Here is an 11,953-nt window from a genome sequence, read left to right as displayed (position 1 = left end):
CTGCCATTCTCATGCTGAACCATCAGGAGTGAAGGACAATGTGTATCGTCAGTGATGTTTCTAACAGCCCCATCTCCTCTTGTAGCTGCTGACATCCATGCTTGAATCTTCTCTTTTCCTTTTGGAGGCCTTCCAGTGTGCTGGTTTCTTATCACACAGAGGTTTTTGGCCTTGGAATTGGAAGAGATTTTTAGTATTTGAAGGAATGAGAGAGCAACAGGAACAGCATCTTATCTGGAGGCAGTGACTTGCAGCAGTGGGGCAATGGTGGGCTTGCACCTGGGTTTGCAAGGCAGCTGAATACCCCACTGCCTTCCTTTTGGTGACAAACTCAGGGTCACATCTTCTATTGACAAGATTTTACCTTGCTGTAAATATACCCTGGAATCTAACAAGCCGTTTTCATGAGTTATTTTGTCTGCTGCTTTTCTGGATTTGAAGGAGTTGTCTGTATTGCTGCTTAACCTCCACCAGCAGCCAGCCCTGCCAGCCTGCTGTGCCCTGTCCCCTCTGCACATGGGTCTCTCTTCACAATCTCTTGCCTAGAAATCTGTTTCCAGCCTGTTTTTTTTCTGGCTGATTTACCCACACTGCTCCTTGAGCCAGTATTGTCTTCATTAGCAGCAGTGGAGGCCAAGCAATTCCTCCAGTGGAAAAAATTAGCAATTCCATCAGTTTTCACTAGGCTTGTCTAGAACTGTAGAAAGCCAAAACATCCTATTATACAGGGCCCATTTTCACAACAGAGCTGTGCCTTGAGCAAGGTGACCTTTGAGTCTAGCTGGTTCCCAAACTTTTGCTGTAAATGTGCAAGATGTTTTATTGTATTTAGATTATGTTGACATATGTTAGATTCTTATTGTATATAACACAATAGTATATGCTCATGGGAGCAGGGAAGCACCCGCAGCCACTGTCAGGAGGGAAGGGGATGGGAGATGTGAGTGCTGCCAAGATGTTTGGTTATCTCATGGGTAGATAAAAACCAAGTCCATCCTGTGTCAGAAACCAAGAAATCACAGTGAGAACAGGAAATGAAAGAAGCTGAGAAACGAACAAATTGTGAAAAAAAAAAAAAAAATCATTTACGGCACAACAGTTTTCAACACCTCTCAGCTGGTGGGCAGGGGCAGGACACTAGACATGAGCAGGCCCCGTGGGGTAGGACAGGGGCTGCTTGTCCAAGGCTGCCTTTCTGCCTTCATCTCGCGGCCCTTCCTTGCGGTGGGCGCTGCTGAGCTGGCTCCAGGGGGGCCGGGTCCTGCCGCGCCCCCTTGTCCCGGGGACGCTGAGCTGCAGCCGCCGCGCCGGCAGCCTGAGGCGGGGTCTGCCCGTGCCGGGGGGCTCAGCCCCGGGGCGCTGCTGCCCGGGCTGGCCTGCCTGTCCCTGTGTCCCCGCACTGGCCTGGCTGCCTCGGCTGCTCCTGCGGGCAGGAAGAGCGGTTAGAGGGGAGGAATTCCCAAGAGGGAAGAAGCTTCCCGGTCCCTTCCTCAAGGACCCCACTCACCCTGTGGCCAGCCCACCAGTATCCCCACTGCTCTGGGTGTTGAGCTCAGACCACGGCTGGGTCAGTGGGATGAGCTGGGGAGAGAGGAGGGGCTGAAACATCTGACATCAGGTCCCCAGAGTCTGTTCTGTGAGGGGACGCAACCAGGGGACCTCTCCCCAGAGGACTTGGGACAGTGCCAAGGGCCATGGGGTGGCCGTGGGATCTGCAGCACCCTGCTGGCATTCACCTGGCCCTGCCCGGGGTGCAGCCTCACCTCCAGCACACCCTGCTCAGCAGCTGCCTTCACCTTGGCCAGAGCGGCCCAGAGCCGCAGGTTCTCCTGCTCCAGCACGCCCATCCGGATGCTGTTGGCTTGGATCTGCTTCTCCATGTCCTCAGTCCAGCTCCCAGTGCCTGCAAACCAGACCATGATGTCCCCTGGGGCAGGAGCTGGAGCTCAGCCTGTGGTGCCAGCCTGCTTGGAGCTGTGGGCAGGTTCCCCAACCAGGGAGCACCAGCACAGCTGGGTCCCCAGACGTGCCAGCTGAACTGCCAGGGCAAACAAAGCTCTGCCCTGGCCCTGCATTACGTCCCGGTGTGGAGGTGGGATGAGCAGGGAAGGCAGGCACTGCTGCCTGCTCCCTTACTCTCAAACTGTGCCTCGATGGGGATGTGGAGCTCGGGGAAGAACACCAGGAGCTTCTCCCTCTCTTTCAGCTCCTGCGCCTGCTTCTCCAGCTTGGAGATGTTGTCCTGCAGCTCCGAGGCAGATCGCTCCAGGCTCAGCTTCTCCTTCTGCAGCATGTCCAGCAGCTCCTGTGAGGCACAGTGGAGCAGCCTGGGGGAGTCCCAGGCTCCTTCCCTTTCCCTACGTGATAAGGATGTCCCATGGCAGTGGGAAGCGGACAGTGATAGTGTGCAGGGTCTCATTGGTGAGGCCTCTGCCAGCTGGAAGCCCCAGCACTGGCCGTGTTCAGGAACAGGCACCCTGGAGCTGTGGGAGCAGCCTGAGGAGCTGCTTCCTGCTGCTCACTTTGGCCTTGGCCATGGGGAAAGACTTAGCTTCCCCTCCTGGGAACACTCTGGCTATGGGTGGGGAGGTGGACAGCTCCTGACCCCCCCCCTCAGGGCATATTATGCCCCCCAGAATCTCCCTCCTGGCTGGGTGCAGGTACTGACCTGCTGCTCCCGGAGCTGCTGCCCGCTGCGCTCCCGGCTCTCCTCCAGCTGCTGCTCCAGCCTGGCCTTGTCCTCCTTGGCCTCTTCCAGCCTGTCCTGCAGCTCCTCACGCTCCTGGTCCAGGCTATCGAGCTGCTGCAGCAGGGCCCTCTGCTTGGCCTGCAGGGACTGCATGGGGCAGGTATGGGGCTCTGCTCCCCACCACCCTCCAGCCCCACCCACCACTCCCACCCCACGCAGAGTGACTGTACCTCCTGATGCCTCAGCACGCTCTTCACCTTGGCCTTCTCCTTGTCCAGCTGGATGGTGGTGGCACTCAGCTCCTCACCCATGCTCTTCTGCTGGCCGATGAGCAGCTGCACCTTCTCCTCCAGCTCCAGCATCTGGCTCTTTGCCACCATCTTGGTCCTCATCTCCTCCAGCAAGGTTGTCTTGGTCACCTCTGGGGAGACACAGCATCTTTGGCGCAGGCTTGGCAGGTGGGGGAGGTGTTTGGAAGGGGCCCAGACCCTCCCCAGGCCCTGGTAAGAGAGCTGTGATCCCCTGAACCCCCAACAGCATCAGCCCACTCTGGTGCTGGGTGACTGAATATGAGCCAGCTTGTGCCCATGTGGCTAAGAAGGCCACCAGCAACCTGGCTTGGATCAGAAATGGTGTGGCCAGCAGGACCTGGGCAGGGATCATCCCCCTGCACTGGGCACTGGCGAGGCTGCTGCACCTTGAATCCTGGAGTCAGTTCTGGGCCCTTCAGGACAAGAAGGACATTGAGGGGCTTGACCGTGTCCAGGGAAGGGCAATGGAGCTGGGGAAGGACCTGCAGCACAAGTCTGACAAGGAGCAGCTGAGGGAGCTGGGGGTGTTCAGCCTGCAGAAAAGGAGGTTGAGGGGAGACCTTCTTGCTCTCTGCAACTGCCTGAGAGGAGGTTGGAGCCAGCAGGGCCTCTTCTCCCAAGGAACAAGTGATGGGACAAGAGGAAATGGCCTCAAGTTGTGCCAGGTTTAGATTGGTTAGATTGTATACTTGGAACAATTTCTTCATGGAAAGGGTTGTCAAGCCCAGCCCCAGACTGCCCAGGGCAGTGGTGGAGTCCCCACCCCTGGAGGTGTTTAAAAGCCATGTAGACGTGGGGGTACCCCAGAGGGACATGGGGTAGCTCTGGACTAGGTGGAGTTGGGTTAATGGCTGGACTCGATCTGAAAGGTCTTTTCCAACCAGGACGATCCTCTGATCCTGTGTTTGGGCATGGCCACCAGGGAGGCTCATCCTCCCCCTGTTCCCACCAGTACCCGACCGATTCTGGGGAAGCCAGGAGATCAGTGGGTGTCAAACCCCTGTGAGATGGGGGGAGGCTGGGTGAGCCCCAGGGGACCTTACCCAGCTCCTGCACAGCTCCTCGCTTTGCAGCCAGCTCGTCTGTCAAGGCAGAGAGTCGCTCTTCCAGCAGAGCAGCTCCTGAATGGGCACAAAAACTCTGCTGCTGAAACCTCAAAACAGGAGGCACCAAAGCACTTCTCCTCCAGTGGTGATGTCATGCTGGGAGCCAGGCTTCTCCTGCACACACCCCAGGGCTGGCAGGGGATGCTGGGAGCAGAACTCTACCTCTCCGCAGGTCGTCCTTGTCCCTCTCCAGCCTGGCTACAGCCTCTAAATGCTCCTTGTTCTTGGCTTCCAGGCGCTGCTCAGCCTCCTCCTTCTGCTGTGCTTGGGTCTCCTTCTCCACCTGAAGCAACTGGGAAAAGTCTTCAACCTGTTTCCGCAGCTCATCCTTCTGCCCCTCCGACTCTTCCAGCTGAGCCTTCAGAGGGTTGACCTGCTGCAGCAGCATCTGGAGGTATTTACTGATCCGGGAGAGGTCCTTGCTCTGCTCTGAGGCCCAGTAGCTCATGTCCGTGGCAGAGAGGGTCCTTCTCCCCATGCTTTCCTCCACTGTCTCCTGGAACTTGCTGAGAGCCGAGGGGATGTTCTGGCTCTGGCAGATGCTGGTGATGGCTCTGCCCACCTCACGTAGGCTGGCCTGGGCACTGCTGCAGCTGTCACAGGGTCCACGAGACCACCCAGCAGTCTGTGTGGCAACACTGGAGCTGCTTTTGGCCATGTTGCAGGCAGCCCTGGGCAGGGAAGGGGCACTGGAGCTGCTCTTGGGTGTGCTGCAGGCAGTCCTGGGCAGGTTGGTGCCTGAGGTGTCACTGTCTGGTGCAGGGACACTGGATGATGGGTGCCAAGAAGCAGACTGGGCAACTTTTGTGGAATTTCTTAACTTCGACGTATTGGGCAAGCAGCATTTCAGAAGCTTCTCAGGTTTCCCAGCCTGGGGAGCGGATGCCAGCGGAGGGATCTCCATCCCACAAGCCGCCTTCTGGTGGAGAGAGCACATAACAGAACCAGGGCCTAGACCAATCCCTTCCCTCTCCCTGCTGCAGGGTATGGGGGAACCGAACTGGAACCAGCTGCCAGACAGCTGTCCAGCCAGCAGGACTGTGGTTTCACAATGGGAAACCTGCTCCCCAGCTCCCCTTCTTGTGACCGTCCCTTCTTCCTGCTTCTGCCAGTTGAATTATTGTGGGACTTTTCCATGAGAAGGATCATTTTGGGGAAAAAAATCTACAAGGCAGGGGAGGGGCACAGTGGTTTTGCCACAAATGGTTTCACTGATCTGAGCCAGCTCAGCCCCACCAGCTGCAGGGTCAGCAGAGCTGCGGGGGGGCACGTTGGCATGAGGAGGATATTTTTTGGAGTGATGGGGGCAGCCAGGCTCACTCATCCTGAGATCCAGGGAGAGGCTGGATCCAGCAGCACAGCTGGGAGTGGTGGCTAGAGGTGGGACTCGGGCCAGAAGGGGACAGTGTGGGAGAGATGTGTCCTGTCTGGCACACAGCTCCGCTGGGAGGGCCATAAGCACATCTGTCAATGTCACCCCGTGTGTCACAGGGCGTCCCAGAGAAGGGTGATGACCAAACCATGGGGAGTGAGGCAGGGGCTGTTTCTGTGACCCCTGCCCTCAACTGATGGGGTGTCAGGGCTCCAGATGTCCCACCTGGTTCAAGAGCTGCTGGTAGAGGGCCCCCAGTCTCAGCAGGCTGGCCCAGGCCCTCCTGGCCGTCAGCCCCACAGACATCCAGGGTGCCACGGCCCGCGGCGGGGGCACAGCTTGCTGGCTCAGCAGGTTTTCTGCATAGCCTGTGAAGCTCTGTAGCAGCAGCAGCAGCCTGTTCCAACAGGAAAAATCACAGCTTAGAGCAACAGAGTGTTTGCCATGGGGAAAGGGCCCATGGCATTTAGCTAAAGACAGAGCTGAGGCAAGGGAGGTTGTCCCCCCCACTCCCCATCCCCTGGTCACAGCAATTTTGGCAGAGAAGGGTGAATATCAGTACTCCTGTGATGCCCCCCCTAGGGCTGGGTCACTCCATGGAGCAGGATTTGGTGGGATGCACCCTGCAGCTGCTGGGATGCAGGGTGAGCATGCTGCTTGCAGCCAGCACCTTCCCAGAGGCTGCCATGAAGCTCTCCTGAAAGCTTTGGGGCAGCCACGCTGCCAATACCAAACCCCAAGTGTTGGGCCACCAGCTCCCTAGGAATGGCTCATCTTTTGAAACACAGTTGTCTTTATTTCACCCAGATTGCAAAAGGTGCTTTTGCCTCCCAGGCCTGCAGATGAAGCTGTGTCCAAGTGTTTCCAAGGCTTCAGGGGGACAATTGAAGGAGCCTGCTCCCCTCTGCCCAGGTGCCTTTGGCTCCTGGGCAGGGCAGGGGCTTGCTCTGCTCCTCTGTGGCTAGTGTTTGTGCTGGTAGCTCTGAGCTCTGTTGGAATTGGGTTTTAAAACTCAGCATAGAGCTGCAGGGCATGAGGCTGAGGTGCTGGCACACTGCTCATCATGGAAATGGGTGGCAAAACCACGTCCAAACTACCTGTCTGCATGGGACAGGCTGTACACACAACCATTCTCTTCTCTCCAGAGGAAGGAGCCACCCTGCCAGCCGTGTTGGGGTGTTTGGGGCTGACTTTGCTTCCTCACCTGTCAGTCACCAGCTCCAGCAGCACCACGTGGGAGTGCTGGGTGAATTCGGGGTCGTTCTCGGTGTATCGGTACCGCTCCAGCAGCATCGCCAGGTCCAGCTCACAGGACACTTTATCAGGGAACTTCCAGGAGGGAAAACGCACGGCTCCAGCCCGTGAGGAGACGTCGGTGATGGCGGCCTGCAGGTCCCTCAGGTCGGCCCGCAGGCTCTCCATGCAGCCGGGGTGGCCCAGGAGGTGCGCCATGCGGCTGAGGTGCTGGGACCAGCCCGTGGGTCACACCGGCTCTGCCCTGTGCGCTGTGACAGGGCCCGGACGGGGTCACAAGCCGCCGGAAAGGGACCAGCACCGTGGCCCCGGGGCTGGGGGACCCCAAGAGGGCCTTGGGACTGAGGGGTGCCGCGTTCGGAACGGGGTCTGCGCGGGGGGCGGCGGGGCAGAGACACGGACCCACCTGCCCGCGTCGCCGCTGCTGCCATGGCAACCGCGCAGGCCGAGCCCCTTCCCACCGCGCATGCGCCGTGCGCAGCCGCCCCGGGCCCGCTCGTTCCGCCGCCCGCTCCGCTGCTCCGGCCGCCGCGGGTCGGGCCCGCCGGGCACGCTCGTCCCGGCCCCGGGAGCGGCTCCGCCGGGGAGGCACTTCCCGCCGCCTCCAGCGAGCGCCATGCCGGCCGGGCCCGTGCAAGCCGTGCCTCCGGCGCAGCCAGTGCCGGGGAACCGAGGGGTTGGCCCGGGTTTCATCGCTGTGTTTGCATTTCTCACCGTTCCTCTTTGTCTCACTGTGAGCTTGTCTAGTAATTGGGAAAAAATAATAATACTTTTCTAACAGTCACGTTACACAAGTGCAGGTCCTGGAAGACGAGGAACAGATTTCTAGGCGAGAGATTGTGAAGAGAGAGACGCGAGTGCAGAGAGCACAGGGCAGAGCGGGCTGGCAGGGCTGGCTGAAACGCTGTAGCTGATTTGGCACAAAAGAAAGGAATTTTGGGAATAAAGGAGTCCCTGTTTCTAATATTTTTGGTTCATGAAAACAGGCCCTTCAGTCAGGTCTCTTGTCTTCACAGGGAACGTAATCACGACACAAAAGGTCCTGGTAATGCCACCTGAAGCCTATAAAGGAGGTCTCTACAGATTCATATCCCAGCAGTTTCTGCTTCCTTGGCAGTTGGCTTTTTTGAAACTGAGGAAACTAGAACTGGTCGAATTCTCTCAGTTTTACCTCATGAATCGTGCTGCAGTACAAAAGGGTGTTGTCTTTGAGCTACAGCTAACCAGAAACAAACACAGCCAAGAAAGAGTCCAAAAGCTCCAAAACAACTCTCTGCCCTTTTATTGTGCTGCATATGTTGCTCAATGCCACAAAACCTCTTATTGCTTCAGCTGTACAGGGTGACTTACTTGGTGAACTTCCATCCAAAACATGCCACAGTGCTGTGCCTTAAACAAGGTGACCTTTTAATCTAGCTGGTTCCTAATCCTTTGCTGTACATGAGCACATATAACCCTCACTGGACAGCAGTTTAGCAGCTGAGGAGCCTCTGATCTCTAGATCAGACATCTCTGACCTGTTGATCAGACTGTCCCTGAGACCCACCCTACCAGGGGCACTTTTACCGAGTTTGGAGCTCAAAGTCCTGATTGCAGAAGCTTGTTTGGTAATGACATATTTTGGATAAAACCATAAACCTTTCTGTTTGCCTTTTAATTCCTTGCAGTGCTGGTTGTTCTGAGAAATCACTGCTTTCCCGTTCTTAGCCCTCCCTGCGGAGACAAATGCCCGTTGCAGTGACCAGAACCGTCTCCCACCAGCAGCAAGGACCACCACAAAGCTCAGCCTGCCATCGGTGAGCCGCGGTTTTTAGCTCTCACACTAACACGCACCCCGGGGGAGCGCACAGGGTCATCAAGCAGACGGCCCGCAAGCCAGTGGACGCAGCTGGGGGACAACCGAGAGAAACCAAAGCCCTGCCTGGGGCTGGCACAGGGCAAGACCCTCAGGGTGTTGGTGCAGGCGCTCCGGGGATCGGCGGGGACGCTGCCAGAGCCCGGGTGCGCGCTCCCGCCCCGCGTTGCGCGGCTGGCCGGGCCCCTGGGGGCGGAGCGGGGCCGGGCCGGAGGCAGTGCGGGAGGCAGTGCGGGAGGCAGTGCGGGAGGCAGTGCGGGGCCGGGGCTCGGGGCCGCCATGCCGTTCGTGGAGCTGGAGACCAGCCTGCCGGCCGGCCGGCTGCCCCCGGGGCTGGCCCAGGGCCTGTGCGCCGCTGCCGCCGACATCTTGGGCAAACCGGCGGAGGTGAGCGCGGGGCCGGGGGGCGGGGCCGGGGCGGCGGGGCCGGGGCCGGGGGGGCGGGGCCGGGGCCGGGGCGGCGGGGCCTGACAGCGCTTGTGTCGGCAGCGGGTGAACGTGACGGTGCGGAGCGGGCTGCCCATGGTGGTGTCGGGCTCGGCCGAGCCCTGTGCCCAGCTTCACGTCTCCTCCATCGGCGTGGTGGGCACGGCGGAGCAGAACCAGCGGCACAGCGCCCGCTTCTTCGACTTCCTGACGGCGCAGCTTGGCCTCGGCCCCGAGCGGTGAGTGCGGGCCCGGGGCCGGGACACCGAGCCTGCCCCCGGGGGGCCGGGACATCGAGCCTGCCCCCGGGGGGCCGGGACGTCGAGCCTGCCCCCGGGGCGGGGAGAGGGAGCGGCTCTTTTGTCAGGGGTGTGCGCTCTATCAATGTATGGGACACAGCGAACAAGGACAAAGTGATGATGATGCTGTAGGTTTCCAGGTCCTCCATGAGATTCAGGTGTAATCTAGATCTAAGATCACAGTTCACAAACGTTAAGTGTTCTTGGATGCCGAACCCCAGACACATGGTTTAGGTCTAGATAAAACTGGTTTGCACTCATTGAACAATCTGGGAACACGTATTCTCTGAAGGTGAGCAGTTCCAGCTGGTGTAGTTGATGCAAAACCCCGCGGGTGTTGGTGGAGCGTCACAGTGGGTCAGTGAGCCAAATGTGGGGACAAGGCTGTTCCTGAAGGTAAATCTTGTCTCTTTCTGCCCATCTTCCCCATCTCCCCAAGCAGAGTAATAGCATTTCCCTGCCTCTTGGGTGCTGTCAGGGTAAACACCCAACAAGCTGATGGGCTGCTTGGGTCCTTCTGAAATGGACAAGTATCTTGGATGAAGTATGTTGAAATCCAGTCTACTTTTCAGCATGTGTGAATGAAGCCTGGCACCTGTTTGTACCCTACTCCTACCCAGCTTATTTTTGCTTCTGTTAAATTAACACCATGAAGTGTGAGCCAGCAAGACCCTAGTGCAGATTTTCTGCCTTGCTGCAAACTGGGCAGGGATAATATTTAATCGTTAGATGATGTTTCCTGACCACTTCATTTTCACTCATACCCAAAAAGGATTGTCATCCGCTTTTACCCGCTGGAGCCTTGGCAGATTGGCAAGAACAGAACAGTCATGACGTTCCTGTGACCCCTGTGATGCCAGCTGGAACAAAGCAATGATGAAGACAACCTAGAGATGACCAGTTCTGGCTGCTTGTTTCTTCTTATGATCATATCTCTGTAGCTCTGTACCCTCACCTGTATGATTCACTTTTGTCTTTCCATCCCCTGCACACAAAGCCAAAGAGTGGGGCAATCGGCTGTACTGATTTCATTAAAATACTTTTAAGGTCTGTGTCTCACTCCCATGTTGTAGCCCAAAGCCTCTCCTGGTGCCTGTGGCTAAGCCACTGCAGGTTGGTGATGGCCATATGTGGGCTGTGAAACTGCTCTCTTGTAGCAGCAGAAACTTAATTCCAGAACACGTTTGGCTTTTCTGAGGACCAGAGAGGTTCTTGGGTTCATCCAGATTTCCTCCTACTTTGCAAGGCAGGAAGATCCTTATTTCTGTTTCTCTGTGGCAGCAGAAGAGTCACAGGCTGGCCAAGAAGAACAAGGAGTCCAATACTCTTTTCAGGCTCCTCAAAAGCTCTTTCTGGAAAGAGATGGGATTACTGGGAGAGAAGTTTATACATTTATATAACTATTTAAGGCTCATGTCAGATCTTGTGCTCTGTGCTCTGCCACTGCTGCTCTTACAAAGTTGTATTTGTCCACAAGCTTTCCATGGCTGAACGTTCAGGTGCCAGTGGCAGCGTGTAGGGGAGGGAGTTGCTTGTGGAGGATTGCACTGTGCCAAGGGGAAATATTTTGAAGGTTCTGCTACTGCCAGCTTCAATTCCTGTTGTCCTCCTAGCTGCTAAAAATCGTTTTCCTTACCCCACTGTTACAGAGGTTTTTGGGTTGATACAGCATCTCACTGTGTTCTGTGGATGGTGTTTTCAGCTCACTGTTCCTGCAGGGAATTTTTTGGGGTTTTTAGGGCCCATATTCTCTCTCAGTCTATAACTGGAATACACATGGCATTTTGTTTTCCCACTTTGTTACTTGGTCTGGTCATAGTCAGGGAGCTCTGAGGATCTGAGAGCATGCCCTTGTGACATGGAAGTCCATGGGAATGCAAGGCTGGAGGGTGCTTCTGCTCTCGTTTTAGTTGTATTTGTTTATGAGTTGAGGTTTCAAGATAGTTGAAATGTTCCTTCTAATTATCCTTTGAAGTTGGTCGTTCCCTATTCAGCATAATTGTCTTCTGTGTTTACAAAATCTGTCAGAAATACAATACTGAACACAAATCTGTGTGTCAGTCTAGAGGGGCTACACCTCATCTGGTTAATAAAATGTTTCAAAGCCTCTTTTGGTAAGTGTGAGTTCATTGGCTTCCAACATTGGGTTTTGTAGCTCTCAGTGCTTGCCAACAGGTATCTTGGCTGCCCAGGTCCCTGCGCTTTCTCAGGAGGTCTCTTCAACTAAAAGTTTTTGGAACTCAGGAAACGAACAGGTAGGTGAGCTGAGTCAGACACACGTGTAACTCAGGTGTTGCAGGGGAAAGGATGGACAGCCCTGGGTTTGCAACGGGCTTGAACAACTTGAGGTGAATACTCTGAAAGGCAGAGAATAATGTTGTTTTGTTTCAGATCTGCCCATGCTACGTTTCCTGGAGGTCCTTCTACCTTGTGAAGGAACAAGCACAAACACTTGGCAAAGCTTTAGATTCCTTTAGGGAAATCCTGCTCTGCCCTATGCCCCAGCTCTCCCGTGCCTTCCCCTCACCCTTGGCTGCTCCCCATGGGGGTTCTGGCCTGGGATTGAATTTTCCAGCAGCTCAGAGCTGAGCAGGAAGAGACACAGGAAGGAAAGCTTAGGAGAGTCCGGTGTGCAAAGGTG

At 56.4% G+C, this 11,953-nt stretch overlaps 3 protein-coding genes across 3 annotated transcripts; 1 reads left to right on the top strand and 2 right to left on the bottom strand.

Annotated features, from left to right (window-relative positions):
• Positions 1-1,137: 1,137 nt before the first annotated feature.
• LOC127391481 (coiled-coil domain-containing protein 157-like) lies at positions 1,138-4,764 on the bottom strand. The gene is made up of 8 exons (XM_051634281.1): positions 4,269-4,764; positions 4,044-4,121; positions 2,920-3,110; positions 2,669-2,836; positions 2,137-2,305; positions 1,764-1,903; positions 1,508-1,581; positions 1,138-1,423 (listed from the first exon to the last, which is right to left on the bottom strand). The coding sequence occupies exons 1-8, from the start codon at positions 4,762-4,764 to the stop codon at positions 1,138-1,140; spliced, it is 1,602 nt and encodes a 533-aa protein (XP_051490241.1).
• A 1,914-nt stretch (positions 4,765-6,678) lies between these two features.
• Positions 6,679-6,930, bottom strand: CCDC157 (coiled-coil domain containing 157). Its single transcript, XM_051633756.1, has one exon. It carries the CDS (start codon positions 6,928-6,930, stop codon positions 6,679-6,681), a length of 252 nt encoding a protein of 83 aa, XP_051489716.1.
• Positions 6,931-8,773: 1,843 nt separating this feature from the next.
• DDT (D-dopachrome tautomerase) lies at positions 8,774-11,419 on the top strand. The gene is made up of 3 exons (XM_051633754.1): positions 8,774-8,974; positions 9,077-9,252; positions 10,085-11,419. The coding sequence occupies exons 1-3, from the start codon at positions 8,867-8,869 to the stop codon at positions 10,155-10,157; spliced, it is 357 nt and encodes a 118-aa protein (XP_051489714.1). The 5' UTR covers positions 8,774-8,866; the 3' UTR covers positions 10,158-11,419.
• The last annotated feature ends 534 nt before the right edge of the window (positions 11,420-11,953 follow it).

This window comes from Apus apus, chromosome 16 (genome assembly GCF_020740795.1).
Source record: "Apus apus isolate bApuApu2 chromosome 16, bApuApu2.pri.cur, whole genome shotgun sequence".
NCBI lineage: Eukaryota > Metazoa > Chordata > Aves > Apodiformes > Apodidae > Apus > Apus apus.
This window is presented reverse-complemented; position numbering and strand designations above follow the sequence as displayed.

Coding starts and splice junctions, on each gene's coding strand:
- LOC127391481 (XM_051634281.1), bottom strand. CDS start 4,764: ATGGCCAAAAGCAGCTCCAGTGTTGCCACACAGACTGCTGGGTGGTCT. Junction 4,122..4,268: donor CAAGGACGACCTGCGGAGAG/GTAGAGTTCTGC, acceptor GTGCCCATTCAG/GAGCTGCTCTGCTGGAAGAG. Junction 3,111..4,043: donor AGGAGCTGTGCAGGAGCTGG/GTAAGGTCCCCT, acceptor GTGTCTCCCCAG/AGGTGACCAAGACAACCTTG.
- CCDC157 (XM_051633756.1), bottom strand. CDS start 6,930: ATGGCGCACCTCCTGGGCCACCCCGGCTGCATGGAGAGCCTGCGGGCC.
- DDT (XM_051633754.1), top strand. CDS start 8,867: ATGCCGTTCGTGGAGCTGGAGACCAGCCTGCCGGCCGGCCGGCTGCCC. Junction 8,975..9,076: donor TCTTGGGCAAACCGGCGGAG/GTGAGCGCGGGG, acceptor TTGTGTCGGCAG/CGGGTGAACGTGACGGTGCG. Junction 9,253..10,084: donor CTTGGCCTCGGCCCCGAGCG/GTGAGTGCGGGC, acceptor ATACCCAAAAAG/GATTGTCATCCGCTTTTACC.